At 62.6% G+C, this 27471-nt stretch overlaps 2 protein-coding genes across 10 annotated transcripts in view; both read left to right on the top strand.

Moving 5' to 3' along the window:
• Positions 1 to 4883, top strand: part of POC1A (POC1 centriolar protein A) — a 76014-nt gene extending 71131 nt beyond the window's left edge. For all 9 annotated transcript variants that reach the window (XM_051852358.3, XM_070050755.2, XM_089306164.1 and 6 more), the window contains one exon: positions 4231 to 4883. In XM_051852358.3, the coding sequence (XP_051708318.3) occupies positions 4231 to 4329 (99 nt within the window). In that variant the 3' untranslated portion in view covers positions 4330 to 4883. The remainder of the gene's footprint in view (positions 1 to 4230) is intronic.
• A 13723-nt stretch (positions 4884 to 18606) lies between these two features.
• Positions 18607 to 25080, top strand: DUSP7 (dual specificity phosphatase 7). The gene is made up of 3 exons (XM_051852356.3): positions 18607 to 19263; positions 20556 to 20990; positions 23267 to 25080. The coding sequence occupies exons 1-3, from the start codon at positions 18747 to 18749 to the stop codon at positions 23572 to 23574; spliced, it is 1260 nt and encodes a 419-aa protein (XP_051708316.1). The 5' UTR covers positions 18607 to 18746; the 3' UTR covers positions 23575 to 25080.
• Positions 25081 to 27471: the final 2391 nt, after the last annotated feature.

Below are 27471 nucleotides of genomic sequence, written 5' to 3' on the forward strand. Positions count from 1 at the left end.
TTTTGGCACCGGTACTGGTACTTGTCCCACCTGCTGAAGTCCCCCTCAACCTTTGCTCATTCGCCACGTCCTCAGGGCCTCCTTCCCCCACCCCCTTTCTCCCCAGATAGTCCACTGGTCTGTGATGGCTTAGCACTGCCTCCTTCATCCAGTGTGCACCCTGTAGGCCTGGGCCTGTTGTCACCTGGGCCAGCAGTGTTAGGCCAGCTCCAGGAGGTGCTCAGTGAGGGGCAGAGGGCATGAGGAGAGTCGAGGCCACAGTGCGCAGGCTTTGCTTCAATGTGGAGCCCCTGGCACAGCTATTCCACTCAGCTGTGGGAGCCGGCCAGCAGCTGTGGGGGAGCTGATGGTCACAGCCGCACAGCGTTACAGAAATGGGCAGTCTGGAGAAACAGTGGGATGTGTTTAATGGCAAACGGTGTGTCAAGGGCCAGAGTGCTGGTGCAAAGAGCAGTGGCTTCCGAAAAATGGTGGCAACAGAGCAGGAGAAGGTGGTTCCGAATCAAGCCCCCAGGGGACAGGCGTGCCTTGTGGAGTCCTGGCAGTGCGTTGTCCGGTGAAAGAAGGCACCAGACAAAGGCAGAAGGGTCTTTCTTCCTACTTGTCTGTTCAGAGGTTCTTATTCTTTTTATCCCTATCATAGTACCTTTTTGTGGTGTGAATGAATTATTCTTTGACTTCTGTGATAAACCCACATGTTTGGCTAGACCAGAGACTCTGCTCTCCAGGGGGAGGGGTTCCAGAGCCCTGGAAGTGGCACTCTGAGAGTGCCTGATGGTGACCCTGGGCATCCCTTCCCGCCATGATCTGGAGGCTGGGAGCGGCTTCCTAAGCTCCGGAGGGGCTGGGCCTGGTGTCCTGAGTCTGGGCAGAAGGTAGGTGCTGCTCAGGAACATGGGGGCCTGTGAGGTGCTCCCCAAGCTGCTTGGGTCTGCACATCAGGGCTGCAGATTGAGGGGTGCAGGGATAAGCAGATGTCCTGAGGCCACACGACCAGCAGCCCTCAGGCATGGCCAGAGGTGCGTGGAGGGAGATGCAAGAAGGCCAGGCCTCTCCTGTGTGTGTGTGGGGGGGGGACAAGACACAGGCTCCCCGTGCTTGAACTTGTGCTTTGGAGCCAAACCACAGGGCTTCACTGCCCAGCTTTGTTAGACAAGTCATTTAGCCTCATTGTGCCTTACTTTCTTCATTTCTTGTCTTCAAAGATTTATTTGTTTATTTTGAAAGTCAGATGGGGGTGGGGGCAAGAGAGAGATCAGAGATATATTGGGCCATCCTCTGCTGCTTTCCCAGGCCATTAGCAGCAAATGAATTGGAAGTGGAGCAGCTGGGACACCAGCCAGCGTCTGTATGGGATGCTGGCATCACAGGTAGCAGCTTCACCCGCTACACCACGGCACCAGCCCCTGCGCCTTGCTTTTTCTTTTGGAGAGATGGAGGCAATGAAAGCCCCAACCTGAAGGGTTGTGGAAGTGGTAGGCACATGTGGGTGCTCCATGAGTGTCAGCTGCCAAAGAAGCCCAGGGCCAGAGTGCAGGGAGTCATGGGGGGACCCCCAGAGCCCGGTCCTGCCAGCAGTTCTCCCTCATGTGCAGTCTGCACACCCTGACTGCAGAGAGGACTCAGGGATCAGCAGATGGGAGGGGCCTCACTCTCGAAGACTCTGGACCCTAGAAAGAAGGCATTTGGGGAGATGGACATCTCTCCTGGTCACTTGGTCCACACAGGCCCATCAAGCAGCAGAATCCTGCACTCCCAAACCTTTCTTCAGCTTCCCTTGTGCTAACTAAAGACCAGGGGCCCATAGACACCTGGGTCAGGCAGGAGGTTTCCTTCTTCAGCCCCTAGCCCAGCCTGCTCCTCCTGCAAGACTTTTTTTTTTTTTTTAATGTTTGTTTATTTTCATCTATTTGAAAGGCAGAGAGAGAAAGACCAATCTTCCATCTGCTCTTCATTCCCCTATGTGCCTGCAATAGCTAGAACTGGGCCAGGCCAAAGCCAGGAATCAGGAATTCTATCTGGGTCTCCCAAGTGGGTAGCAGGGACCCAATACTGTGACCATCACTTGCTGCCTCCCAGGGTGCATTAGCAGGGAATTAGATGGGAAACTGTGTAGCCAGCACTCGAACCAGGCACTCCAGTATGGGACGCTGGTGTCCCAAGCAGTGGCTTTAACACGCTGTGCCCAACACCTGCCCCTCCTTAGGGATTTCCTGAGAATCTAGGACCAGACCTCTGGCCTCTGCTTCACTGGACAGAGCAAAGTGAGGGGCAGTGGGAGTCAAGGGTCTATGTGGAAGGTCAGTTCTCATTTACCCTTGATAAAGCAAAGTCAAGGCTGCAGGGCTGACTGTGGACCCAGAAAGACCACAGGAATGTCTGCCTTTGGAGGGCTCTCGTGGCCCTCCAGGACAAGGGTGGCTTTGTCCCTGGGCCTCAGAAGGACAGGCCCTGTGTGGCAAGAGAATCCCTAGGGTTGGACCAGAGTGGGAGGTGAAGTAAGCAGCTGGTAGGCTGCCGGGCCGGGCCGGGCCGGGCCCCTGCATGGGTCTGGGCAGTGGGAGGCAACGGTGGCAGCTTCTGTCAGCGCCCAGCGGGACTGAGTGGAGGCACCCAGTGTCGAGTGCGCCCAGCACCTCACACATGTTTTTTTGGGCCCTCTGTCTCTATGTCTGCAAATTGGGTTCCTGTGAAACAGCTCTAAAAAAAAAAAAAAAAAAAAAAAAAAAAAAAGCAGAAGAGGAAAAGCAACAGGCTTGACTCCCCACTGTGGCCTTGGGTCCAGGGCCATCGGAAAGTCTGGGTAAAGAATGCTTTGGGCTCTCTCTGAGTCTCGTAGCAGCAGTGGAAACTTCCAGCAATGCTGCGCCGGAGGCTGTTTGCACCGCCGCTTCCCCAGCTGCAGGCCCCCTCCCCACTGGCTTGCCCACACAGGGGAACATGACCGGCTCTTTCGGCTCTGCCTCTCAGGGTACAGTGACCTTCCCAAGGTCTGTCCTGTGCCCAGCGCGATGAGAAGGGGCCAGGCGCCAGGTGGGGCACCTCCCTGGCAGTGGACATCTTGGCGAGAACTCGGCAGCCTTAGAGGGGAAGCTGCCTCCCACAGTGTTTCAAGAAACTAAGTGTACAACCAGACAAGGCTCAGAGCCTTCCCTGAGCCCCGGGGACCGGGGCAAAACTTCTTGGGAAAGCCCACGGAGGCCATTAATCCGCCACCTTTTGATGCCTGTAGGCTGCTGAGGTCATGGTGGCTTTGCCCCGTGGCTGGCGTGGGCCTGGCCTGCAGTGGACACTCAGCAACCCCTGATGAGGAAAGGGAGGTGACGAGTAGAGCTGCCGTCATGCCCAGGGTCGGCGCGTGATTGCAGGGCAGGTGTGGAAGCATGCCAGCTCCCAGACACTGCTGCTCACTTGCGGACACTCTGTCCAAAACCACAGGAACTGGGCAGGTTTTCCCTGAGTGCCTAGGAGCCAGGTCTGCAAGACAGCCCTGGCCCATGACGTGTGGGAGCCCCTACTCGGGACATTTGGCAGGCTATGTGGCCAGCCCCCATGCTGAGCTTGGTGAGGGGAGCAAGGGCGAAGTTTCAGGAAGGCCACAGGACGACAAGTGTGGTCCAGGCTGCATGAGAACTGGACGCTGTGCCAAGTTTCTCACGCTGTGAGCTCTGCGCGATCCTCCCCACTTACAGAGAAGAAAGGGGGCTCAAGGCCCCCGTGCAGTGCATTCCTGCAGTGGTCCTCACGGGACTCCATCAGAGACCCTCCTGGGCTCGGGGCTTCCCCTTGCAGCCTCTGCCCCTGCCAGTCTGTGAAGCCAGGAAGAGCCTGAGTTGTGAGCAGGACCCAGGTGGATTGCCTTTATTTGTCATGGACCTGCAGTGGAGATGGTTAACACTCTCCAGTAGTTTACAGACAGAGCCTGGCCAACTGGAAGCTGGTTGTGCTCCAGAACTCCTGCCTAAATGCCAGCCGCCAGGGCTGGGCCTTCCTGACCCCTTGGTCTGTCTTGGGGAGTGACTAGAGGCAGAGCTGCCTGCCCTCTGCTTTCCCTTACTGTGCTCGCTCCCTGCCCACAAGCATCCGAGATCCTCCATCCGGAGCCAGGAGTGGACTGGAAGGCATGGGGCCGGCCAGAACCCCTGGTGTGTGGGCAGTGGTGGGCAGAGGCAAGCAAGTGGGGCAGCCCGGGGCCTCTGTCCCTGCCCCTGACTGCCATGTGTTTTGCAGACAGTCTCCATCCTGGAGCAGCGGCTGACACTGACGGAAGACAAGCTGAAGCAGTGTCTGGAGAACCAGCAGCTAATCATGCACAGAACGACACCATGATCGCGGGAGCAAGAATCAGGAGCGCAGTCGATTTGGGGGGTGGCAGGCCAGGGGTTTGTACCACGGGACTTGGGTAAATAAAGGGGACTCAACTCTGTGGGAATCACGTCTGTCCCCGAGCCCCAGGGCTTATGCAGTTCCGGCCCCAGCTTGCTCTTTGCACCTGGACCAGGCCTGCCCCTGGCAGCAGGAGACCCCACGACGAGGATGCTTGAGACCAGCCTGCCAGCCTCGGGTTCAGTTTAATATGAAGGAGTTGTTAGTGTTTGCTGCCCCTGGTCCTCAATGCCTGGCTTCCTACTCACCTTGCCTTTCCCACCATGGCATGGGTTGGAAACCAACTGCCCATTGGTTGGAAGCACCAGGAGTTTTCTCTGAATCTGTCAAAAGATCCGAGTGGGCACAGCTGAGTTTGCCCAGGCCCTCTGGGGTGGGTGGTGACTGTGCAGTGACCTTGATTTCCATTCTGCACATGTGCACTGAGGACTGGTGGCTTCCTTCTCCCTGCTTGCAGGAGGGCAGAGGAGTATGAAAATTAAAACTGACTTGACTGATCTTGTTGCAGGAATGGCTTGTTCTGGTCGAGACCTCATTAGTCTTCCCGTCCTCAGGGCTCCTAAAGGGAGAATGAAAATGGTGCCTGGGGAAGGCCCTGCTGGGATTGCCCACCCTTGGGGGCAGCGGCTCAGAGGAGTGGGGAGCCAGGATCCTGCGGATCACCCACCTCCCTCTGGCTGGCCCCACAGTTCCATTTGCTCTGTGCATGTTCTCCATATGTCTGCGGCCTTCAGCGCCTCAGGACTCAGCTGTCGGGAGGTTTTACCCTCAAGTACACCTGCCCTGCCTGTGGGCGGGGGGTGGTGTTCCGTCTCCCCAGGAGCCGTCAGGACCACGTGGTTAATGGTTCCCAGCCTTGGCTGTTTCCAAGTAGGAGCAGAGCCTGTCTGCCCAAGAGCTTGGGCTGAGGTGGGGGCAGCCTGCGCTGGGGGGAAGAGCTGCACTCCGGCCTCGACTCTGCCTGTCACCAGTGTGACCTCAGCACTGTGACCTGCCCTCTGTGCCTCTCATGCGTTCCCTGTGTATGAGGTTGTAATGATAGCCACTCTCGCTGGCTGCGAGGTTGTGCCGTGCCCATGCCGGGTCTAGTGAGGAGCAGGTACTCATACTCAAGGGAAGCCTACTGTGTGCCCCCCCCCCCGCCTCCCCAGCAGTCCCACTAGGATGGCAGAGCTTGCTGTCAGCGGCATGATTCCATTGTGCTGTAGGTGGGGAAGATGCCCTGGGGACCTGCTGCAGTCCTCCCACGTGGCCTTGGCAGTCTGCTGGCCTGGCCTGGTAGGCAGAGCTCTCGGCTGCCTCAGGGGCAGTGAGTTCCCATCGCTGGAGGCTTTTCAGGAGACTGGGCAGCCAGCTCCGGGGATGCAGTGTGCGGGGCAGTCTGGCCATCCCTCTCATGCTGGGCCTCCTCCCACTGACTAGCCACCATCTGCCTGTCGTTGCTTCCAGACTCAACTTGGAGCTGCCAGCTATTGAGTCTCTGATGTCCTGAGCAGCCAGCCCAGTCCAGGGTCATCTCCAAAGACAATGCTAGCCCTTTGCTGGGGGCATGGGACACGAGTGGGTCTCCAAGGCCTACAGCAGCCCTTGCTCACAGGCCATACCAGGATAGCCACCACTTCCATCTTGGGTTTACACAGAGATCAAGTTTGGCTCTCTGAAATCTGCCTTTCTCTTCATGGGGGAGTGTAGAGTTGAGGGAAGCGGTCTGAGGTGGTGTGGGACTTGCCCTTGGCCACCAGTGAACATCCGTTCTCAGATGCAAACAGTTGGGAGGGGCACCCGTTCCCTCCTCCCGAGGACAGCCCTGGGGTATTAGCACTGGGCCAGCCGGATGTGGGCTCTGCAGAGGGAGGGAGGCAGGCCAGAGCCACACTTGCACAGGCCACGGGCTTCTGGGGAGGCTGTACTAGGTGGCCCAGCCCTCCCCCTGTTGGATTTGGGGACGATAGTTCTTGGAATGTGGTGCCTGACTTTGAAACAGCATGAAGGCCCGCCTCCCTGGGGCCTGGAGTCAGGGTGTCACCATGCCTGGGGCAGAGCTGTGGGGAGGCCCAGTTCTCCCACAGCTGTGTCTTTTCTTGTTCCTGTGAGGCCCAACCCACGGGGAGGGGGTCGCAGGCAGCCCCATGGGGAAGTGGGCAGAGTCCTGGGGAGCCCTGCTCACTCCGGGTACTGCTCGCCCGTGAAGACACTGCAGGACCCCCGAGCTGGACGCCGGCCGGCCAGGAGCGGGCAGAACTCGGGAGGAGGCCTCACAAGCAGGGGCTTTTCTTGTGTTGTCTCCCCAAGTGGCACTCGCTGCCAGCCCTCCCCTCGCTCCCCTGTGCCTGGGGCTGCTCCCAATCCCCTGCGCTCCCTGCCAAGCACAGAGCAGCCCTTCTGGAGTCGCAGGTGCCTCAGCTCAGCGTCATCTCTCCTAATTTTGGATTTCGGTAACAGCTCCCAAAAAACCCCGCTGCAGATCTCTCCCCTCTCTCCTTTGTTTCAGTCTGTTAGGAAGAGGTTCCTTTGTCAGGAAGTACATCCCAGCAACAGTCCCATTTGCCAGCCCCCGCCCCTTCATGCTCTCGTGAAATGAAAGAGTAGGGGTCTGCAATGTCCCCCACCTTCCCTTTGTCAGCTTCTTGGGGTTCCAGAGATGCCCCTGGACACCCCTGCCAGGCAGCCCCCAGGACCCCACCCTGACCCATGGCAACTCCCCCTGCCCCCGTCCCTAAGTCACCACACCCAGGAGTGCCTGACGGAAACCCAGGTGGCACGGCCAGCCCCGGGAGAACCCTGCTACCCGCCGTCCCAGCGCAGTCCTGGGTCCCAGCCCCAGGAGAACCCTGCTACCCGCCATCCCAGCGCAATCCTGGGTCCCAGCCCCAGGAGAACCCTGCTACCCGCCGTCCCAGCGCAGTCCTGGGTCCCAGCCCCGGGAGAACCCTGCTACCCGCCATCCCAGCACAGTCCTGGGTCCCAGCCCCGGGAGAACCCTGCTACCCGCCATCCCAGCGCAATCCTGGGTCCCAGCCCCGGGAGAACCCTGCTACCCGCCGTCCCAGCGCAGTCCTGGGTCCCGGGTCCCAAGGTCTGTTGTCATGGCTTCCTGCTTGCTGTGGCGTGGAGCCTGTGGGGCACAGGTGGAGCAGCAGGGTCAGGGTCCCTGGCTCTGCCTCCTACTGGGTTTGCACCCTTGGAGGAGCCCCTAACCTCCGGAGGCCTCTGTCCTGCCTGCCTCACAGGGCCTGCACAGTGAGGGGCTATGGGGGGGACTTGTGGCCGCTCAGGCCCTTGCCCTGGAGCTTGATTCAGGGCTCGTGGCCCCAGGGCCCCTCCCCACCCAAGGAGGCAAGCACTCCAAGGCCACCTCTTGCTGTCACTGAGGCTGGGGGTGGGTCCTTGTGATTGCCGGGAATCCCGGAAGCCCAGCCCGCTGAGCAAGCTGGGGTGAGTCACACTGGCCCTGCCGCCCGCTCCCTCTCATTAACCTCATCTCCGTTGATTGCTCCAGATGGGCCCTTGATGGCTTCAGCTTTCACTGGAGTGCGGCCATTTAAGGGGGACGAGAGTCTAAGCCCCAGGTTCTCCGCGAGTACCCCTACTCTGCCTGCCCTGCCCCGCCCCAGGCTGTTGAGGGGACTCCCATGTGCTGGGGTGTTGTCCTACTTCCTGTGAGCAAAGCCACCCTGCATGCAGACGCCTCCTGTTGCCTGTGAGCTCCAGCCCACCCCAGCCAGGCTGTCCCGGCACCGTGAGCTCACCCTGCCTCCCTGGTCCATCAGGCCCACGATGTGGACCCTCGCAGCCAGGCTCGAGGTGAGAGGGGCACCTGCTGCAGAGTTGTTAGGAAGTGCCTATGGCAACCCTTCCTCCTGCCAGGAGCTGCCCGCGCGAAAACCCGTTTCTAGAGCAAGGCCAGGGGTATGTCCACCTGGTTCCCAGCCAGCCAGGAGGACTGCAGCAGCCCCCACCCCTGCCCCTCTCCGGACAGCCCGTGGGAAGTGTGCGCGCTGGGACAAGGAACCTCACTGCGGGAGGAAGTGATGGTTTCTCCCAGCTTCCCTTTCTCACCTCCAAGCTTCTCTTCCAGGCACAAATGTGTGTTCCTGAAAGTGGGCCTGCGGCATCTTGTGTGGGTGCCCGGTGGGCAGAAGCCTTGCCAGCAGAAGCCCGTGCTGAGCAGTGTCTGACTCCATCCTCCCCGGCTGGGCACCAGGACCCAACTGGCGACTGCAAGGCTGACTCCTGAGCTGCGGAGGTCCCTGGGCCCCTGGGGCCTGCCCTTACCCAGCCCATGTTCTCTGGGTAGCAGGCCCTGGGCCCTGCAGACACCCTACTCAGCTGGCCTCTCCCTGCAGACCTCTGCCTCCTGGGGAACCCACCTCTCCTCTGCACGGAGCCAGCCCAAAGACACACTTCGCTCCCAAGGTAGGGAGCGGGGTGCTGGCCTCACCCCACCCAGGCTTGGGAGTCTTTCTCCCTGCACAGCCACCCCGGGTCTGCTCCCCAGTAGCCCCTCAGAGCAGGAGCAGCAGTGCGATCTGCCCTCCCCCGCTCTACGCAGCTGCACATGTGCGCCTGCCCACTGTTCTGTCTCCGGGCCTGGGCTGCTGCAGGGGGGTTTCTGGGCTGCAGCTGTGGGGCTGACCTGTGCTCCTGGGGTGGTCCCTGGTTCTTGGGTTGGGTCCAAAACCCCAGGGAGTTGGGATGTGTCCAGGAATAAGGCCCTTTGTGAGGTCCCCCAGGGTGCCCCCAGCCCTCTGAGAGGTGTGCCCAGTATCCTACTGGGGGCAAATACCTCTGGTTTGGGGGAGCCCTGTTTCCATAGGACCCTCTAGTGCATTGTCAGGTGAGCACCCCTCCAGCCTGCCCAGGAAGGCTGGGTGGGCCTGGCCACCTCTCAGGATGTCCTGAGTTGAGCCTCCAGGGAGCCAGGACCTGCTGGGCTGTGGCCTCCCACTTCCGCCCTTGGCCCTCCCTGTCTGCCCTCAACGCAGCTTCCAGTCTCCTAAACTGCAAGATGAGAAAATCATAACCAATCAAAGACCTGTGAGCGACCGCACCCTCCCTGCTTAGCTCACTGGAGTGGTTCCCAGCCTCATCCAGGGAGGTCCTACCCATCTACCCCTCCCCACAGCCCCCTCCTCATCCTCCCCTGGACACGCCAGGCACGTTCCAGCCCCAGGGCCTTTGTACCTGCAGTGCCCACTGCCAGGAATGCTCTGGCTTCACGTCCCTGTGCCTCAGCTGCCTCACCCATCACATGGGCTCCCAGCAGGAGTGACCGCGCCACGTGCTGGGCTTCCCTGCCTGGCTGTCGGCCAAGGGCAAAGCGAGGTTTGAGGGCTGGAGGGTTCTGTGGCCTCTCTGACTGGCCTGCTGGTGCAGAGGGGCTTCTTCCTGCCCCTACAGACCTTCCCACCAGCCCCTCTGCTGGCTCAGAACTCCAGCAGGGCAGGCGTTTGTGCTCTCTGTCTGAAGGAGTGGTGTAGGCCTCCAAGGGGCCTCTCCTGCCACCTGCCAGCAGGCCGCTGGCTGGGGGGCCTCCTACAGGGGCCTGCGAGCCTGGCAGCCAACCTGCGGGGGGTGGGCACCAGCACTTCTGGGGATAAAGTGTGTCCCCCTGCCCAGGCTCGCCTCCTCCCCCACAGACACATGTTTCCAATCCCCTCGCAGGCCCCTCTCCCCCTCCCCAGCCCCTTCCCATTTCCTCTCCGAGGCATCTACCACATGTGGAACTCATTAGGAGACCCTCAGGGCTCGTAACCCAACTCTGGCCTGGGCTGGGGAGGGGGCTGGCCACAGCCCCTGTGAGGAGACGTGGCAGCCTCCCCGTGTCTGGCCCCTGTCTGGCCCCGTGCGGCCCTGAACTGGAGACCACAAGGAGCTGGTCATGGCCAGGAGCCGGCCAGTGCCAGCCGTTGTCGGTGGGGGTGGGGGGTGGGGGTGCCGCGGCCAGCACCCTGCTCCTCGCAGCCTCTGCAGCCTGATTCCGGGTCAGTGTAGCCTCCCAGGCCTGGGCGGGGAGAGGGCTTCTGATCCCACGTGGGCAGCAGCACAGGGGTTCTGAGCAGCAAACCAGACGGCCCTCAGCCTGTCCTCTGAAAACGGGAAGGGAGTGCAGTGCGTAGAACCGCCCTGAACAGCGCCAGGCAACGTTCTCTCCCGAAGCCCGCACTGAAGGTGAAGTTTTGCAGACAACACCAAAAACCTGGTGCTGTAGTGGCCAGAGTTTGAGCCAAGCTAAGCCAGCTGCGTCCCTGCAGGGCTTGTCAGAGCCTTTGGCAGCCTCCTGCACAGCGCAGCTGAAGCCGCTGAGTCCACTGCTTCCAGACATTTGACCACTGGACTTTGGATCAAGGTGGACCTGGCAGGCCTGGTGTCCTGGGGAGCCGTGGGGAGGCAGGAGGGGTAGTCTGAAGCCCCCCCCCGCCCCCGCCGTGGGTAAGACTCCTTGTCTGCTGGGTCTGTGCAGGGGGAGGGCACTGAATGGGGTGACAGCTCAGGAAGGGGGAGCAGGAGGCCAGTGGGGGCTGGGGTGGCCAAGGCAGGAAGTGACTTGGCTCGGACTCCCTCCCTGTCCGTGTTTCTTCCTCATGGGAGAGCGGGCGGCACGGACATACAGGAGAGGCTTGAGGCAGGCAGGCAAGGCCCTCCCCCGCCGTGGGACCTGCACAGGCAGGCCCCAAGTGTTGGGAGTGTCCGTATTACCACCCCACGGCGACACCAGCCTCAGGATGGGGCAGCCACTGGCCCCAGTTTCAGAAGAGCTTCTTTGTGTCCTGTCCCGCCCTGTCGGTGCTGCCTCTGCCCACACTCCTGGCACAGCTGCTCCTGGGCTCCCTCCCATGCCTGTGCTCCAGGAGGCCTTCCCTCTGGGGGCCGTGTCTCTCCCAGGCCCTCAGCCCACTGCCCAGGCATGTGGAGAGTTGAGCCAGGGGGCTGGGCCGGACCCTCACCACAGCTCACTGCCTCTTGCCCCACAGCGTGGTCTGCTACATGCCCATTTTACAGAGGAAGAAACTGAGGCTAGGAGAGAGGAGGCCAGTGGTGGAGCAAGTATTGGTACCAGGTGTGTTGGTGAGGGTCCCCAGGCTCCACATCACCCATGTCACCTGCCCTGTCCCAGTGCATTTACCCCTTGGTGGCTGAAGGCCACATAGGGCTGTCCTACTGTGCTGAGCACAGGGCCTGACAGGTGGTCAGCACCTGACCTTGCCTGGTGCAGGAGAAGCCCACCAAGGCCACTCCTGCTGCCTGTAGTACATGCGGGTAGTTGTGGGGTCCGTGCCCAGCCCTGTGATATTTCCAACATGGAACCTGCCTGGCTGCCCCGCACCCCTGGGAGTTAAGGCCAGCAGAGGGCACCGCCTCATTGCATCCTGGAGGGAGTGAAGCCCAAGGGCTAGGGCACCTCCAGGGCCCACCCAAGTCTGCAGCAGCGGCAGAGCAGGGTCTTCCTCGGACCCCCAGCCCAGGCTTTCGCATTGCTCAGGTGAGCCCCCATCTGGGCAGTGGCTGTGGTCTGAGGAGGGAGTTCTTGAGCCAGGCCTGGTGGCTCCAGGGTGTCTGAGGTTTCAGGGGTCTCTAGCCACTGCTAAACTGACTTCCACTGGCCCTGGGCTCAGAGCTGCCCCTAGGGCTCAGGCCAGAGGATCATCCTGCGGGGCTTGGAGGCCAGAGCTGTCTTCCGATGGGGCGCTGCATAAGCCAGGACCTGGCCAAGTGGGTGGATGGGGCCCCTGGCAGAGCTGTACTGGGAGCCCTGAGAGGCAGAGCCCCTGACCCCCCCTTCTCCAGGGACCCTCATTTCTTCAGGAAGGGAGTCTGCCACGTGTCGGGGCGTGTGCCCCTGTGGCAGGAGGAGGGCTGTGTGGGGCTGGGCCAGGCAGGGGATCCCCCAGATGGTTTCCTGTGCTGCCTGCCTGAGAACACAGCCTAGCCCAGGTGGGATGGGGACAGGGATGGGTGTGACACCTGGATGGGACTAGGCGGTGAGCCTACAGACCAGCAACCCCATGCCTGGCCCAAGCACACTGGTTCCCAGGCCACATCCCCAGCCTCATCATGATCCTTGTCACTGTCACCATCAGTGCCTCATAGGAGGATTCCTGAAAAACAGGGCCGCGTGGGCAGGCAGGGAGGGGACCAGACAGGCCCAGGCAGCAGGCAGATGCTAATAAGGCAATTAGGCCCAGCAGCTACAGAGGGACCTGCCCACCGGAGCGGGCCCAGCCCAGGCCCCTGGCACATCCGCCTGCCGGATGCCCTGGGAATCCCTGCCCTCCGCCTTCCCAGCCTCAGACGTGGGACTGGCTTCAGCTTTCGCAGCACAGACCCACCAGGGCGCCCCAGCCCCATCCTTGCCCCTCACCTTTGCTGTGACTGACACTACCTGCCTGAGAAGCCATCTGTTCCTCCTCTCCTAACCCTCTGGGCTCCAGGCCCTTCCTGGCAGAGGTGGCCATTACAAGGATCAGAAGCTTTGGGCGGGAGGTGGGGCTGACATAGTCTCCAGGTGGGCAGGCAGCTGAAGACCCCCAGAGCTCTGGGTGTGCTCCTGGGGTGCTGCCCACAGACACTGGGGTGTCAGGTAAGAAAGAAGGGGATCAGCCCAGGGCAGAGACGCTTGGGGCCGTGCGGTCAGGGATGTAAGAGGTTAGAAGGGCTGTGCCGTTACCCAAGACTTTAGAGCAGGAGGCCCGGCTCACCTGGGCTCACCTGGGCTCACCTGAGCCTCAGGGACGTGGCTGCAGTCAGCCTGCTTGCCCCAGCTATGGGGTGCCCCTTCTCCTAACTCCCTGGGGGTGACCTCTGTGTCAGCAGATGGGTGTCCAGCTGAGTCAGAGCCCTCTCCCCAACCAGCCCCTACTCCAGGCTTGAGCAGGGCTGGTCTGAGGGACCAAACATGGGACCCCAGGGACTACAGTTCTCTAGAGGGAGGCATTGAGACTCACTCTGGGGAGGAAGCAGCTGCAGGAGGGACAGCCCTGGTGACAGGGTCCTGCCGGATGGTGACCTCCCGCCCCAAGGGCTCTCACTGAATGGCTCTGGGCACCTCATGTAGGACAAGCTGGGGCTCGAGTGGGAAATGGAAGTGAGTGGCTACCAGAATCATCTAGCAAGGTAAGAGCGAGCCAGCCACCTTTCAAATCATAGGACCACATGCTCATGGCTAACAACACAGAAGATTCTAGAAGGAGGCTGGGTTTCCAGTCCTTGCCACTTCCCAGGTGCCTCTGGCCTTGGAGAAGGAGGATAGGCAGGTAGTCCAAGAGAAGAGCAAGGAGGAGAGACGAACGAGTGTCCCGGCCCACAGAGGGTCAGGCTGGACAGTTCTGGGGCCCCAGGTTGGAGAAGGGGTGAGGGAGAGTCCAGGCTCCTAGGAGGAAGGAGCAGGGGGAGAAGCCCTGGCCGGCCAAGCAGGACCAGATCACCACCGGGGCCTTGGGGCCACACAGCAGGGCCTGGACTCTACTGAGGACAACAGGCAGCTTTGGAGCTGGTGAACGTGGGACTGACATTCCGAAAAGACCCTCTGCTGCTCCATGAGGTGTGGACTGTCGGGGTGGAGGCGGGGCCCAGGACAGGGTCAGGGAGGAGGAGGGCAGATGGTTTCTGACGTGGAGCCTGGGATGGCTGAGCCACACCTGCCATGGAAGTGGCTGGGTAGCCGCCTCGCCCCCTTCTCGTCCCCCACCTCTCCAGGGTTGGGAAACTGCCAGTACAGCTGTGGGATCCCTGTGGACTGTGACTGCACCTGTGGTGAGGGTTGGGGTGGGGGGTGGCGCAAACCACAATACAACCAGCTGGGAACTCCTGGGCACCCTGCCACAGCTGCCTGGTGATCACGGGTCTCAGTTTCCCCATCCGTCAAGGGAGCCGGCAGCCCTCCCAGGGATGATGCAAAGCCCAGGAGTGAGGCGAGAGGGAACAGGACGGGGCCGTCAGGTGTGCATCCGCCCAAGAGGCCCACAGGGCCCATATGGGCTCATAGCTGGGAGCCCCAGGGCCCCCCCACACCATGCCCAGGACGCTGTGGATGGCTGTGTTGCCTTCCCATCACCTGGGCCCCCATGACTCACTCCAGGCCCAGTGAGTGAGTCACTGGCTGGGGCTGCAGCAAGGCCCTCGGGCAGGACACTTCCTTTCCTGGGCCTCAGCTTTCCCAACTGTACAAGGGTTGGACAAGCATTGCTCTGCACACCCCACTGGGGAAACTGGGGTGATTCCCATGGCTGAGGATGTGAAAGTCAGAGAGAGGCTGCAGTAGAGTGAGGGCAGGACAGGACGTGGCCTCTCTGCCAGGAGAGAAACCAGGCCCTCCACACATCAATCCCCAGTCAGCTCTGGGTAGACTTGAAACACCCATGGCCCAGGCCCAGCAGCCCAGCGGGCTCCATGCCTCTTCCGGGAACCCATGCCTGGGAGACCTTGGAATGGGGGCAGGAAGGGGGCTCAGGACTCAGACGAGGTTCCCCTCGTCTCATGCCCACTGGATCCCGTAGGATTCCAATGATGAAAGAGAGGCCCAGTCGCTCCCAGGTTTGGCTGCCCTTCACTGGTCCCAGAGTGGGGGACGTGGAAAGAGGAAGTATGTGGAGGCAGGGGCCCGCACAGGGAGCAGGAGGAGGTCAGGGAGAAGTGAATCCGGGGAAGGGGCAGAGGCCATAGTCTGGCCATAAGTTGCAGCCTTAGTCCATATAGGTCTTATCTCCCTTGCCTTCCACAGTCGGCTGCTCATGCAGGAGATGGCTCAGCAAGAAAAGTGCTGTGATTGGCCAGCAATGTCTGCAGGAGACAAAGCTTAGAAGAGTTTTGGGATGGAGTGTCCTCTGTCTTCCATACCCAGCGGGCTGGGTGTGTGGTTGGAAGAGGCACCTGCCAAATGAGTGGCCACAGGCCTATCCCATTACTGCGAGAGGGAGGAAGGAAGCTGGGCTGATGCCATCTGAGCCCCCACTGCACTGCCCTATGCACTCCCTGGCCCGAGGCATGCGGTGAGAAAACCGCTGAGGATGGAGGTGAGGGCTGCCACCAGTCGGGCTCTCTTCTCTCCCTTGTGGCCTCCCCAAGCAGCCATAGGCAGTCTGCTCAGATCCCCCAGGCCCTGGCTGCCACCCTGCCCAGTCTTAAGCTCTGATCGTCCCACACATGACCCTCTCTCCTGCCAGGGCCGTTTGCCCCTCCGGGCCTGCACTCTCACCCACTATGGCCGACAGTTGAACAGGCACAGGGTGGCCACCCCAGAGCTGATCAGCTTCCCAGCATCGTAGTGTCCTTACCCAGGGCCCAGCACCCCCCTGCTGGGGGGAAGGAATGGGGGAGCCTGTTCCACCCAGAACTTGCAGTCACAGAGGTCCTGGGAACAACCAACAGGGACAGGTGAGCCCAGGGACCCGGAGGGCTGGGGGGCAGAAAGGGGATCCCACCAGTCCGTCTGTGGGAGCCCCTCCAGCAGGGGTGGGGGGCCTGTGTGTGTGTGTGCACAAGTGTGTTGGGTCCACGTGCAGAGATCTGTGTACACACCTGTATGCCGTGAGCATACATGGGTGCAGAGGGAGCTGTTGGTGCTTCGTGCTAATGTTGCAGGTGGCCCTACGAGGGCGTTGTGTACGGGGGGGTGAGTACAGGCACACGTGGCTGTGGGTACCCATCCAGGAACTTGGCAGGCGGGACAGCTGCCAACCTTCCCATAATCCCCCTGCCCCCTGCCCGGCTTAGCCATACATTGTCTTGATGGGCACCCCACCAAAGAAGAAGCAGTCCCAGGGATCAAGGGCAAGCAGATTGAGTGTAGGTCTCAGCAGATCCCCGATGTACACCTCCCCTGGCCAGGTGGAGCTGCCCTGGGCAGCAGCTGGCTCAGTCACCAGCAACAGGCGTCCGGGACTAGAGTGTCCAGCCCTGACTCAGTCCCCACTCATCTCATTGTGGAGTGGGAGCTAGGCCCCTATTAAGATTCCCTGGAGGCTGGTGTTGTGACATAGTGGGTTAAGCTGCTGCTGTGACGCCGACGTCCCATATGCGCTCCGGTTCCGAGTCCCAGCTGCTTCACCTCTGAGCCAGCTCCCTGAGAATGCACCCAGGAAAGCAGCAGAGGGCGGCCCCAGTGCTTGGACCCCTGCACCTATGTGGGAGACCCGGGAGAACCTCCTGGATCCCAGCTTCAGTCTGGCCAGCCATGGCCATCGTGGCTATTTGGGGAGTGAACCAGCAGAAGGAAGATTCTCTCTCTCTCTCTCTCACCCCCAACCCTCTTGGAGTTAGCAGTGTGGTATATAAAACCACCACTTGCAACACTTGCAGCCATTTTGAGTCTCAGCTAGAAGGCCCAGGTACTTGGTGCCCTGCCACTCATGAGGGAGACCAGGATGGAGCTCCGGGCTCCAGGCTTCAGCCTGGTCCAGCACTGGTTGTTGCTGCCATTTGAGGAACCAGCAGATGAAGATTTTTCTGACACTCTGCCTTTCAAATAAATAAGTAAATCTCCCTCTTTTTTAAAGATTTATTTATTTCAAAGTCAGAGAGGTAGAGAGAGAGGTCTTCTATCTGCTGGTTCACTTCCCAATTGGCCGCAACGGCCAGAGCTGGACTGATCTGAAGCCAGGAGCCAGGAGCTTCTTCCAGGCCTCCCACGCAGCTACAGGAGCCCAAGCACTTGGGCTACCTTCTACTGCTTTCCCAGGCCACACCAGAGAGCTGGATTGGAAGTGGAGCAGCCGGGACTCGAACCGATGTCCAAATGGGATGCCGGCACTGCAGGCGGCAGCTTTACCTGCTGCGCCACAGCGCCAGCCCAAGTAAATCTTAAAAACAAAAAACAAACCAAAAAAACCTCCTCTCCTGGTAGTGGACAGGGCAGCACTGAGCTGGGGTTGACTCTCACTTTCTGGGCATCCAGTTCCGGCTGATAAGGCCATCTGTGGCCGCATCCCTGCTCCTTTGGGACACAGCCTGCGGGTGCAGGATGAAACCATTCAAGTAGACTAACCCTGGCTCGCAAGCCTGGGGGCACGAGGCGAGGGCAGCTCCCGGACAGCTGGGAGCTCAAATCCTGAGTCCAATCCCAGGCCCCACCAACGCCAGCCCGGGTCGGGGCGAGGTGGCTTAGAGCTGACCGGCGGCAGCCAGAACAGCAGGGCCTGAGCGCGAGCTCCCTCCCGGGGCGCCTGGCCGTCCTAGCTCCGTAGGGAAGGCACGGCAGGTTCTGCGCACGCGCGACGCCAGAGAGGAGCCGCTTTGTTCGGGCGCTACCTGCGGATCCATTCACCTCCGGCGCCCCGCCCGCCCGCAAGCCGACACACACACTCGCGGAGGCCCCGCCCACTTCCCGCACGGGGTGGGGCCGGTGAAGGACCCCCGCCTTCCTCCCCCAACAGCCTCCCCTGGCTGCGATTGGTTATCTGCGCGGCGTGCGCCCGCCTGCCGTGAAAGCTGATTAGTGCACTGAGAGGGAGGTAGGCGAAGGAAAGCAGATTATAAAGACTCGCTCCCCTCCCACCCGCCCCGCGGAAAAGTCACGTGGCGCTTCACTCGGCGCCTGTCACCACCCCGCTTGTAAAGCTTTCTTAAAGGGCCCGCACTCACTTTCCAGGGTCGGTCCTTTCGTGGGGTGCCTCCCCGCCTCCCGCGGAGGGTGCGGCGGCCGCGGACCGTCCTAGCCAGCCAGACGCCGAGGCACTGAGTCCCCATCGGACCTGTGGGATGTTCCTCAAGGAACAGCGCCTGCGGCCGTGTGGGGGACGATGCGGTCGCCTGAAATGGTGACCGCCTTAGCACAGTGCCTGGCACGCCGCAAACGCTCAGCTTCCATGTGTTGAACGCACCTGCCTGAATGGAGGGTGCTGGGCGTGAGGGGAGAGGTTACCTCAGCGTGGCCGCCCCCCGCCCCATTCTCGGGGAGAGGCTGGTGTGAGTGTGGGGTGGGGGTGCCAGAGGTAGGAGACCTCCCGTGGGCACAGACAACCTGGGAGTGCTAACAGAAAGGGCTCGCGAGGGCGTCGGGCCCGGGCCCCCGGGCGGGGCGAGACAGCAGCGGCAGGCGGAAGCCTTGGAGCACCGGGCCCCGCACGCGCCCTGCGGGGAGGGGCGGCGGAGCGCGGCGCCTTTAAGCCCGGGCGCCGGCCCGCGGCCCCGCCCCCCGGAGGACGCCTCGGCGCGCGGCCGCCGGAGCCGCGGTTTAATTGGGGCTGTCAGGCCGCGGCGCGCGCGGAGGGCCGGCCGGGCGGGACAGAGGCCGGGAGGCCGGGGCGGCGGGCGCGCAGGGCGGCGGGAGGCGGGCGCCCGGAGACGCGGCTGGGGCCCGCGCGGCCGGGGCGCCGTCTCAGGGCCAGGTGCCCGGCCCCGGCCCCGGGCCGCCCGCGCTGCCCATGAAAAACCAGGTCCGCGGCCCCCCAGCGCGGTCGCACATGTCGGCTTCGGGGGCGGCGGCGGCTGGGGGTACCCGGGCGGGGTCGGAGCCCGGTGCGGGGTCTGGGGCCGGCGCGGGCACCGGGGCGGGCCCGGCGACGGGAGCGGGAGCCATGCCCTGCAAGAGCGCCGAGTGGCTGCAGGAGGAGCTGGAGGCGCGCGGCGGCGCGTCCCTGCTGCTGCTCGACTGCCGGCCGCACGAGCTCTTCGAGTCGTCGCACATCGAGACGGCCATCAACCTGGCCATCCCGGGCCTCATGCTGCGCCGCCTGCGCAAGGGCAACCTGCCCATCCGCTCCATCATCCCCAACCACGCCGACAAGGAGCGCTTCGCCACGCGCTGCAAGGCGGCCACCGTGCTGCTCTACGACGAAGCCACGGCCGAGTGGCAGCCGGAGCCCGGCGCCCCCGCCTCGGTGCTCGGCCTGCTCCTGCAGAAGCTGCGCGACGACGGCTGCCAGGCCTACTACCTCCAAGGTGAGGGCCGCCCCGAGACCCCCACGCGGGATCGGGGCTCCACGACGCCCCCGCTGCGGGCCATCTCCTCCCCCCACCCCGCCCCGGCCGGCGCCACGTCGCCCCTGGCCCGCAGCCGCCCTTCGGCGAGCCCGTCCCCCACGGAGTGGGCTGGGGCCCACGGGGCCCGTTTCCCGTCACGATTCGAGTGGGTGGAACAACTTTTCCCCGCCAGGTGTCCTTGTTTCCCCCGCGGATGGGCGACAGCGGCGCCCCCGGGCCAAGGGAGAGGCCACCTCCTGGAACCTGGAAAGCGGCAGGGCGCAAGTCCAGCCTGCAGAGTGTGTCCCTGTTGGGCCGGGGTCAGGGAGGCCACCCTTCACAGCGGAGTCCTGCCTGTGTGCCTGGGTCCGTTTAGGTTGGGGGTCTCTGGGATCCTGGCATGGCTCCCAGCACCCCGGGGATTGCCGCCTCTTGGAGGCGCTTGGGGCAGGGCGTAGGCAGTGTCCATTGGCCTGGCCTCTGGGGGCTCCTAGGTCCCCAGCTTGCCTTCCCAGGGCTTGCAGAAAGGGGAGGCAGTGCTGGGGGGGGGGGGGCGAGTGGCTGCGGCTGGTGTTTCCAATTAACATTCCAAAATGGCCTCTCACTGGCAGCGGGGCGGGTGGGAAGGGAGGGGAGGGGTGCAGCACCCTCGGGCCCTGCAGGCACCCCTTCATCTCTGCCCTCTCTCTGTGGCTCCAGAGGCCTCCCCTCCCACGGGTCCTAGGTTTGAGGGGCCTTGTGTCCTCATGGGGGTTCCTGAGACGTGGAGCTGGGACCCTTTTAGGGAACCTGTCGCAGCCAGTACCTTCACTGTGGCGGGGGGTGGACAACCCCCACTAGACTCCCAGGCCTGTCTGCCTCCTAACCTCTGTGCAGCTCTGGCCCCCGTGGCCTCCGCTGTGGGTAGGGTTTGCACACGCACAGATGCCGTCCATAGATGGGGTTGTCTGCTTTGCTTCACCACGGAGCTGTTACCGAGCCCGGGTGTGCAGGGAGCTACAGGGGAGCAGTGGGCAGGGCCATGTCCTCCAGTGCCCTGTGGCCAGGGGCCCTGAGCGTCAGGGTTAAGGGTTCCGGGTGTAGACGTGTTACTTCACGTCCTGGAGCCTCGGCTTCCTCATCTGTGAAGTGGGCATGGTTTAGGTGGAGAGAACCCAGGAGAGGGCACACGGGCAGCAGGCTGGGCATGGCCCACGTGGACTGCTCCACGTGGGGAGCCCATCTGGACGCTCGGCAGCCTCTCACCTGGGCCCGTCTCGCCCCGGCCACAGGTGGTTTCAACAAGTTCCAGACTGAGTACTCGGAGCACTGCGAGACCCACGTGGACAGCTCGTCCTCGCCGAGCGGCTCGCCGCCCGCCTCCGTGCTGGGCCTGGGGGGCCTGCGCATCAGCTCTGACTGCTCGGATGGCGAGTCGGACCGGGAGCTGCCCAGCAGTGCCACCGAGTCGGACGGCAGCCCCGTGCCGTCCAGCCAGCCAGCCTTCCCCGTCCAGATCTTGCCCTACCTCTACCTCGGCTGCGCCAAGGACTCCACCAACCTGGACGTGCTCGGCAAGTACGGCATCAAGTACATCCTCAATGTCACGCCCAACCTGCCCAACGCCTTCGAGCACGGCGGGGAGTTCACCTACAAGCAGATCCCCATCTCCGACCACTGGAGCCAGAACCTGTCCCAGTTCTTCCCTGAGGCCATCAGCTTCATCGGTAGGTGTTGCCGCCGCCGAGCCGAGCGGGAGGCTGCTGGGTGGGCGGGCGCGGCAAGGTGTGTGCGGGGACTCAGGGTGTCGCCCGCGCCCAACTGCGCACCTCTGGGCCTGTCGGGACTTGTGTGTGCCTTGCGTGTGCCAGCGTGTGCCCGTGGGTGTACCCGGACCTGCCATGAGTCATTGAGTCCTCCTTCAGGCCTCTACCTGTCGGGGCCTGAGAGTCCCCTGGGCCCCAGGCTCCCCCCGCGTGCCCCCAGCCGCTGTGCTGTGGGCACCTCTGGGGCTGCCTGCTCTCCAGTTGGTGTTCTGGCTCCGCTGCCGTTCTGGGCATATCAAACTGAAACACCCCCGCTCGCAGGCCTCCCACGGTCTCGCTCATGCTGGATCACACCCCGGCACACGTGTCTCTCCAGGACCAGGTTGTCATGGTGCCTCTTCGGGCTTGGCTGAGTACCTGAGAGGGCTGCAAGGTAGCCCTGGAGCCAGGGAGCCCCCGATGTTCTCAGCAGCCTACCAGGCTCGCTTGGAGTGTGGGGGTGTACAGAGAGGGAGGCTGGGAAAGCCCTCCTCCTGAGCCCGCCCCTGGCCCTCAGATGCCCCTCAGACCCAGTCCCGTGTCCTTGGGCTGCTGGGCGGCAGGGCCTCTCCCCGGCCCCAGGCCTCGCCCAGCCGTGGGGAAGGGACGAGGTGGACTCTGTATGCCTGAGGACCCAGTGTTCCTGGGTCTGCCTTCTGCGGCAGGCTTGGGGGGCTGGGCTGTCATGTCCCAGTGGCAGCTGTGTCCAGTGGAGGGCGTTTGGTGTCAGCTGGGCTGGGCTGGCGTTAATAACAGGAAGTGGGGAGCCCCCCCCCATCCGCTTACTGGGAACCAAAACTAGGTGCCTGGCTGGGAGGAAGGAAGCACGCTGAGGCCTGGGGGAAGGGCCGCCTGGAGCTTCCAGCCCTGCCCTGGGGTCACGGCCAAGGGGGCTGTGGGTGCTGCCTCAGCAGGGGAGCTGAGCCTGGCTTGTGGGTACCTTTATCCCTCCCGAGGGCCCCCACATCTGGGGGCGATAGAGCAGGATGCAGAGGGGTGGGGTATGTTTTTTCCCACTTGACTAGTGACAGGTAGAGGCCCTGAGCAGGCCCTGGGGCAGGGGGACAGGGTCTAACACCCGCCACACCTGAGAGGGCAAAAGATAATAGCAGAAATTGTTGTGCTTTGGATCACCTGGGAGCGAGTTTGGGGCCCCTGGCCTTCCCCGCACCCTTGTGTGTCACCCCAGACCCCAAGGTCAGACCACACAGCTGTCTCCTGCCCTGCTCCTGCCTCCCCGGCCTCAGCTAGTCCCCGAGTCGGGGTTAAGTCTGATCCTGAGCACCCCCAGTGGGTGGAGGGGTGAAGAATTGGGGAACCTGTGGGTTACCCTGTGGGCAAGCACTGACCAAGCACCCGCTGTGTGCCAGGCTCCCAGTGGGGCCCAGAGGGGCAGCGGCCGCTCACCTCCTCTGTGCCGGGCTGAGGGGTGTGAGGGCAGCACCGGACACTGGCAGATGTGGCCGTGGTGGGAAATGTGCTGGCATGCAGGCCTGCGGGGGGTGGGGTGGGGGTCTGCTGAGTGTCAGGAGCCCACGTGGCAAACCCCACCTGTGACGTGTCAGGCGTGGCCATCATGCGAATCCCTGGGTCTTCCAAGCTGGAGCTCAGGCCTAGGGGACCATCTGGGCTGGGCAGGGCCACCCACTTCCTTCCGGAAGAGCCTCCTGCGAGCCTGCTTCCTGGGAGGCTGTGGGAGCACCCATGGGGGCTGCACCATGAGGGCAGATCCCACCCCACGCCCAGCAGGTGCTGGGTCAGGAGGAGCCTCCGGGTGGCCCAGGCTCGGCACACTGTCTCTGCATCTGCTTCCACGTAGATAAAGTGGGGCTCTGGCCGTGGCACAGACCCAGGAGGGTGCAGGGGGCCCTCAGCAGCTGTCATGGGTGGCAGCAGGAGAGGTCGCAGTGGTGACCATAGCTCGTGCTTATCAGGGCCTCTCGCGAGTGGTGTCAGTGATGGGCCCACTTTACAGACGAGGACGCTGTGGCACAGGGCCGACCAGTGACTGGGAACTAACGCACAACAGAGCCCCCTCCGCAGCTCCCAGTGGCTGTCCCATCTGTGCCAGGCTGGCCGGGTCCCTCGGTAGGCGGCACCAGCCGGTGGCCTTGCTGCCCTCCGGGCCTGGCACCCCACCCCACCCCACCCCACCCCGCCAGGAAGGCTGCTCCCTGACCCATGCCTGTGTGTTTCAGATGAGGCCCGCTCCAAGAAGTGTGGTGTCCTGGTGCACTGCCTGGCAGGCATCAGCCGCTCAGTAACGGTCACCGTGGCCTACCTGATGCAGAAGATGAACCTGTCACTCAACGACGCCTATGACTTCGTCAAGAGGAAAAAGTCCAACATCTCGCCCAACTTCAACTTCATGGGGCAGCTGCTGGACTTTGAGCGGACGCTGGGGCTAAGCAGCCCGTGCGACAACCACGCGCCCAGCGAGCAGCTCTACTTCTCCACGCCCACCAACCACAACCTGTTCCCACTCAACACGCTCGAGTCCACGTGAGACCGCGTGCGCGGGTGTGCAGCTCAGTGCCCCTCCCGGCCCGCGCCGGGGCCAAGTGGGAGGGCCCAAGCCTGCTGGCCCTGGCCTGAGGAACACATAGACGCCACCCATGCCTGGGTCCCAGGCGGAGGCCTGCCTCTCGGGACTTGCCGAGGCCTGCAGAGCTCAGACACGGCCTGGGGGACCGCCGGGGCCTCTTGGGCCCAGAGCACCCTTGTGCTGCCGGCCTGGCCACTGGGGCTGGTTTTTAAAGACGCATCGCGGCCCTGAGTTTACTCCATACTTGGGGCACCTGAATCCGCGCTCCCTGGAGCACAGAGAATGTGCGAGCTCTTCTTGATTTCTCTTTTTTTTTTAATGGGAAGTATTATTTTCAGGCTCCACGCAGCGGTGGATTGTTATCAACCAGTATTTCATCCCTTTCTTGGTCCTGCGAGAGAGAGAGAGAGAAGCGTTCTCAGTTTCATTCTCCCCACTTCAAAAAAGCATTATCGGTGTGTTTCACTTCCGTTTTCCAATGGGAAAGACAAACCCCGCGTGGATCTTGACCAAATGCATTTTGCACATGTGTGAAGCCTCCGTTTCCTCGGCAGACCCTGCGGGTTGTGGTTGGTGGCCTGCACGGGGGGTCTCGGCGTACTCTGCGCTCCCATCGCCCCTCTGGAGGTCCCTGCCCGAGGCAGAAGGTGGGGGGCCCTGCTGCTGTCCTAGCGGAGTGGCACCCAGGGGACTGCCAAGCAGTAGCATTAGCCCTCTGGGCTCAGCTCCCGGGAGCTCCGAGCCCGGGGCCCTCTTGTGCACACGACCCCTCCTCTGTCTCTTCCTCTCTCGCTGGGTGTGGGGGGGAGGGCAGCCCCACCCCTCACCCCACGGACACCTGCCCTGCCCTTTTCCTTGTCCCATGCCTTCTGCCACCAGGAAACCTGCACCCATTTCAGCCCCAGGGCAGGGGCAGGCAGGGCACGGATGGATGAGTGGCAGGGGCATAGGCTCTGTCCGTCCCACCCCAGTCCCCGCAGAACAAAGCCACGGATTCCGTTACTCCCCTCCAGTTTTGTTCCTTTTTCAACCTCGGTTCCACCCAGCGTCAGGACTGCATGGGAGCTGGGGTCCCTGCTGGAGCCAGCACTCGGCGCGGGAGCCAGGCCACGGAAACTGCACCCCTACCACGTCTTACCTCACGGGGGTGCTCTTCAGGGATGCTCTCGGGCAGCGGGTTCAAATCTTGCCACAGTCGAGAAATTGACAAAAAGCTCCCGCGCTGTACATGGTTCTCTTTTTCTCTCTCTCTCTCTTTTTAATTTTTAACAAGACAAACCCAGAACGATGTATCAGATTTGTGTGAGCGAGGGCGTGCCCGAGGGTGGCCAGTTTCGCTTTCTGACCGTATGAAGGAAGATTTGTGACCCTACATATATATACACACACACACACAGACGTATATAACTCCTGAGCCAGCAACGGGAGTTTGTTTATATTGCAAATAAATATTATTTTTTCTTTAAAGTGAGTCATGGTTTCTGGGAAGGTATGGAGGGGGCCTGGGCCTTTCCCAGGGACCGCCCAGCACCCGCATAGACCAAGGTGCCCCACAGATGGAAGGGAGCCAGCCCCCCAGCTACCCATCCTGCTGGGGTTCTGGGCCTCCGGACAGGCTCCCATAGGCAGCCACGTGTCACCTATGGGTGGGGAATGGCGCTTCCACAAGGCTGCCGTCTCCTCACTACCTGCACCAGGTAAGTTCCTGGATGCTGACTCAGTTTCCCTGTTTCTGCTTCTACCTGGCTCTGTCCCTCAAGCAGACTGCCGGGTTAGCACTGGGCTGGCCCCAGGTAAGGTGGGCCAGCAGAGCCACAGGGGTGAAGGCTGCTTGGCCCCTTTCCATACTGGGCTGCCCATGAAGCTCGAGGGCCCGTGTCCCCGCCCCAGCTCTGGTTCTGCCACCACAGGCCCTGGATTCAAGCCTGTGTGACCGGCAGCCCTCACCTGTGCCACCCGAGAACAGAGGAGCTGCTGTCCAGGCCGCAGGCCCGCGGGGGAGCGGGGTTCTCGCAGCGGCCCTGGCAAAGCGGCGGGCACTGCTCTTGCCCTGGGCTCCCTCGGGCACTGGTCCTTCTGTGCCAGGGGCAGGCAGAGGGGTGGGGGCCCGTGCGGGCAGAGACTGGGCCTTTGTTCCCTCTTGCTGCCCTCATCCTTGCCTGGGGAAGCCCGCGGGGGCTGGGCTGGGGGCTGGGCCCTCGGCGGCCGGGTGTGCGCCTGGCAGTGCCAGCGTGCCCAAGCACAGGACGGGGTGGGAGAGCAGCCGCCGCCTTAGCTGGCTCCCCCGGCTGAGGACTGGGGCTCGGGGGTGCACGAAGTTGGCCAATCCTGGTACACAGCTCCCCTGCCTGCAGTCAGCCCAGCGGTCTCGCTGACCCTCAGGGCCGCCCTCTCTAGAGATTCCATCTCAGTACTGTGCGTGGTAGCGTCCCCCCCGGGTGCCGTAGCCCTGAGTCCTCCCTCAGTGACCTTGGGCTGGGCCTCTGTCTCTCACGGCCGGCGGGTCCCCACCCAGGGATCCCAGGCTCCCCCACTGGGCTCCTGCTCTGCTTTGCCGCCAGGGACTCTACCCATTCCAGGCCATCCTGGACAGAGGCCCTGACACCCAGCTGCCCTCCATCTCCACCCTCCGTTCTATCTGTCACTCCCCTCCCCACCCTCCCTTTGCCCCCTGGGTCCCTGGTTCTGTCCCCAGGCCTGGGATCTCCTCACCCACGTCTTAGCTGCGTCGCTTACTCACTGGCACATTCATCCAGCAGCCATTTCCTGTGCCGGCTGGGCAGGCCCCAAGGAACACTCCCGTGCTGTCAGGCGGGGTGGCAGGGTGACGGGGCCCTCAACATGTCCTCTGACACGTGAACCAGGTGCAGGCACAGCAGTGGTGTAGGCAGTACAGCAAGGAGTACTCAGGGCCCTGTGGCGTGGTCACTTGAAAGAAGTATGACAAGGAGACCCCAGAAAGCAGCATTTCCCCGGGGTGTCCCCGCTGAGCCTGGGGGTGGGGCAGGCGCTGCCTGTTTCGGGCCTAACTGTGCCTGGTGAACAACGGTGGGCCTCGCTCGGTGCTGGGCACCACTGCTTAGTGCCCTGCCTGCCCTGGGCTGCTCTACATCCAGTATGGATGTGGCTGAGGCGCCCAAGGCCTCGCAGAAGCCAGAGGGCCCCTGGAGAGCCAGCTGTCTCTGTTCACCTCTGGGCAGCCTACTGAGGGGCTGCCTGGGTCCTGCTCTTGGACTGTGTTCCTTTTTTTTTTTTTTTTTTTTTTTTTTTTTTTGGCAGGCAGAGTGGACAGTGAGAGAGAGAGACAGAGAGAAAGGTCTTCCTTTGCCGTTGGCTCACCCTCCAATGGCTGCCGCGGCCAGCGCGCTGTGGCTGGTGTACCGCGCTGATCCGATGGCAGGAGCCAGGAGCCAGGTGCTTTTCCTGGTCTCCCATGGGGTGCAGGGCCCAAGCACCTGGGCCATCCTCCACTGCACTCCCTGGCCACAGCAGAGAGCTGGCCTGGAAGAGAGGCAACCGGGACAGAATCTGGCGCCCCGACCGGGACTAGAACCCGATGTGCCGGCGCCGCAAGGCGGAGGATTAGCCGCCTAGTGAGCCGCGGCGCCGGCCTTGGACTGTGTTCCTCCTGCTTGGTCTGGGTGCCCCCCAAGGACACAGCCCTCCCAGCCCTGCTCAGAGGCCTCCTAGGATGGCGCCCAGCTGCATGTTGTAGACCAGGTCAGGGGAGAAGCTAGGCCACCCCACAGCCCTGAATCTGCACCGGGCCCTGGCCTTGCCTCCTCCATCAGGCTGGGAGCTGTCTCCTTCTGGCTGTCTGGGGACCACACACACACAGAGCCTCTCCTTGGCTCTCAG

The sequence above is a fragment of the Oryctolagus cuniculus genome, chromosome 10, assembly GCF_051225735.1.
Source record: "Oryctolagus cuniculus isolate XC-2025 breed Fujian yellow rabbit chromosome 10, ASM5122573v1, whole genome shotgun sequence".
Lineage (NCBI taxonomy): Eukaryota > Metazoa > Chordata > Mammalia > Lagomorpha > Leporidae > Oryctolagus > Oryctolagus cuniculus.

Excerpts from the sequence above, each read along its gene's own strand:
- DUSP7 (XM_051852356.3), top strand. The coding sequence starts at position 18,747 with ATGAAAAACCAGGTCCGCGGCCCCCCAGCGCGGTCGCACATGTCGGCT. Across the intron at positions 19,264-20,555 it reads CCAGGCCTACTACCTCCAAG|GTGGTTTCAACAAGTTCCAG; the intron begins GTGAGGGCCGCC and ends CCCCGGCCACAG. Across the intron at positions 20,991-23,266 it reads TGAGGCCATCAGCTTCATCG|ATGAGGCCCGCTCCAAGAAG; the intron begins GTAGGTGTTGCC and ends TGTGTGTTTCAG.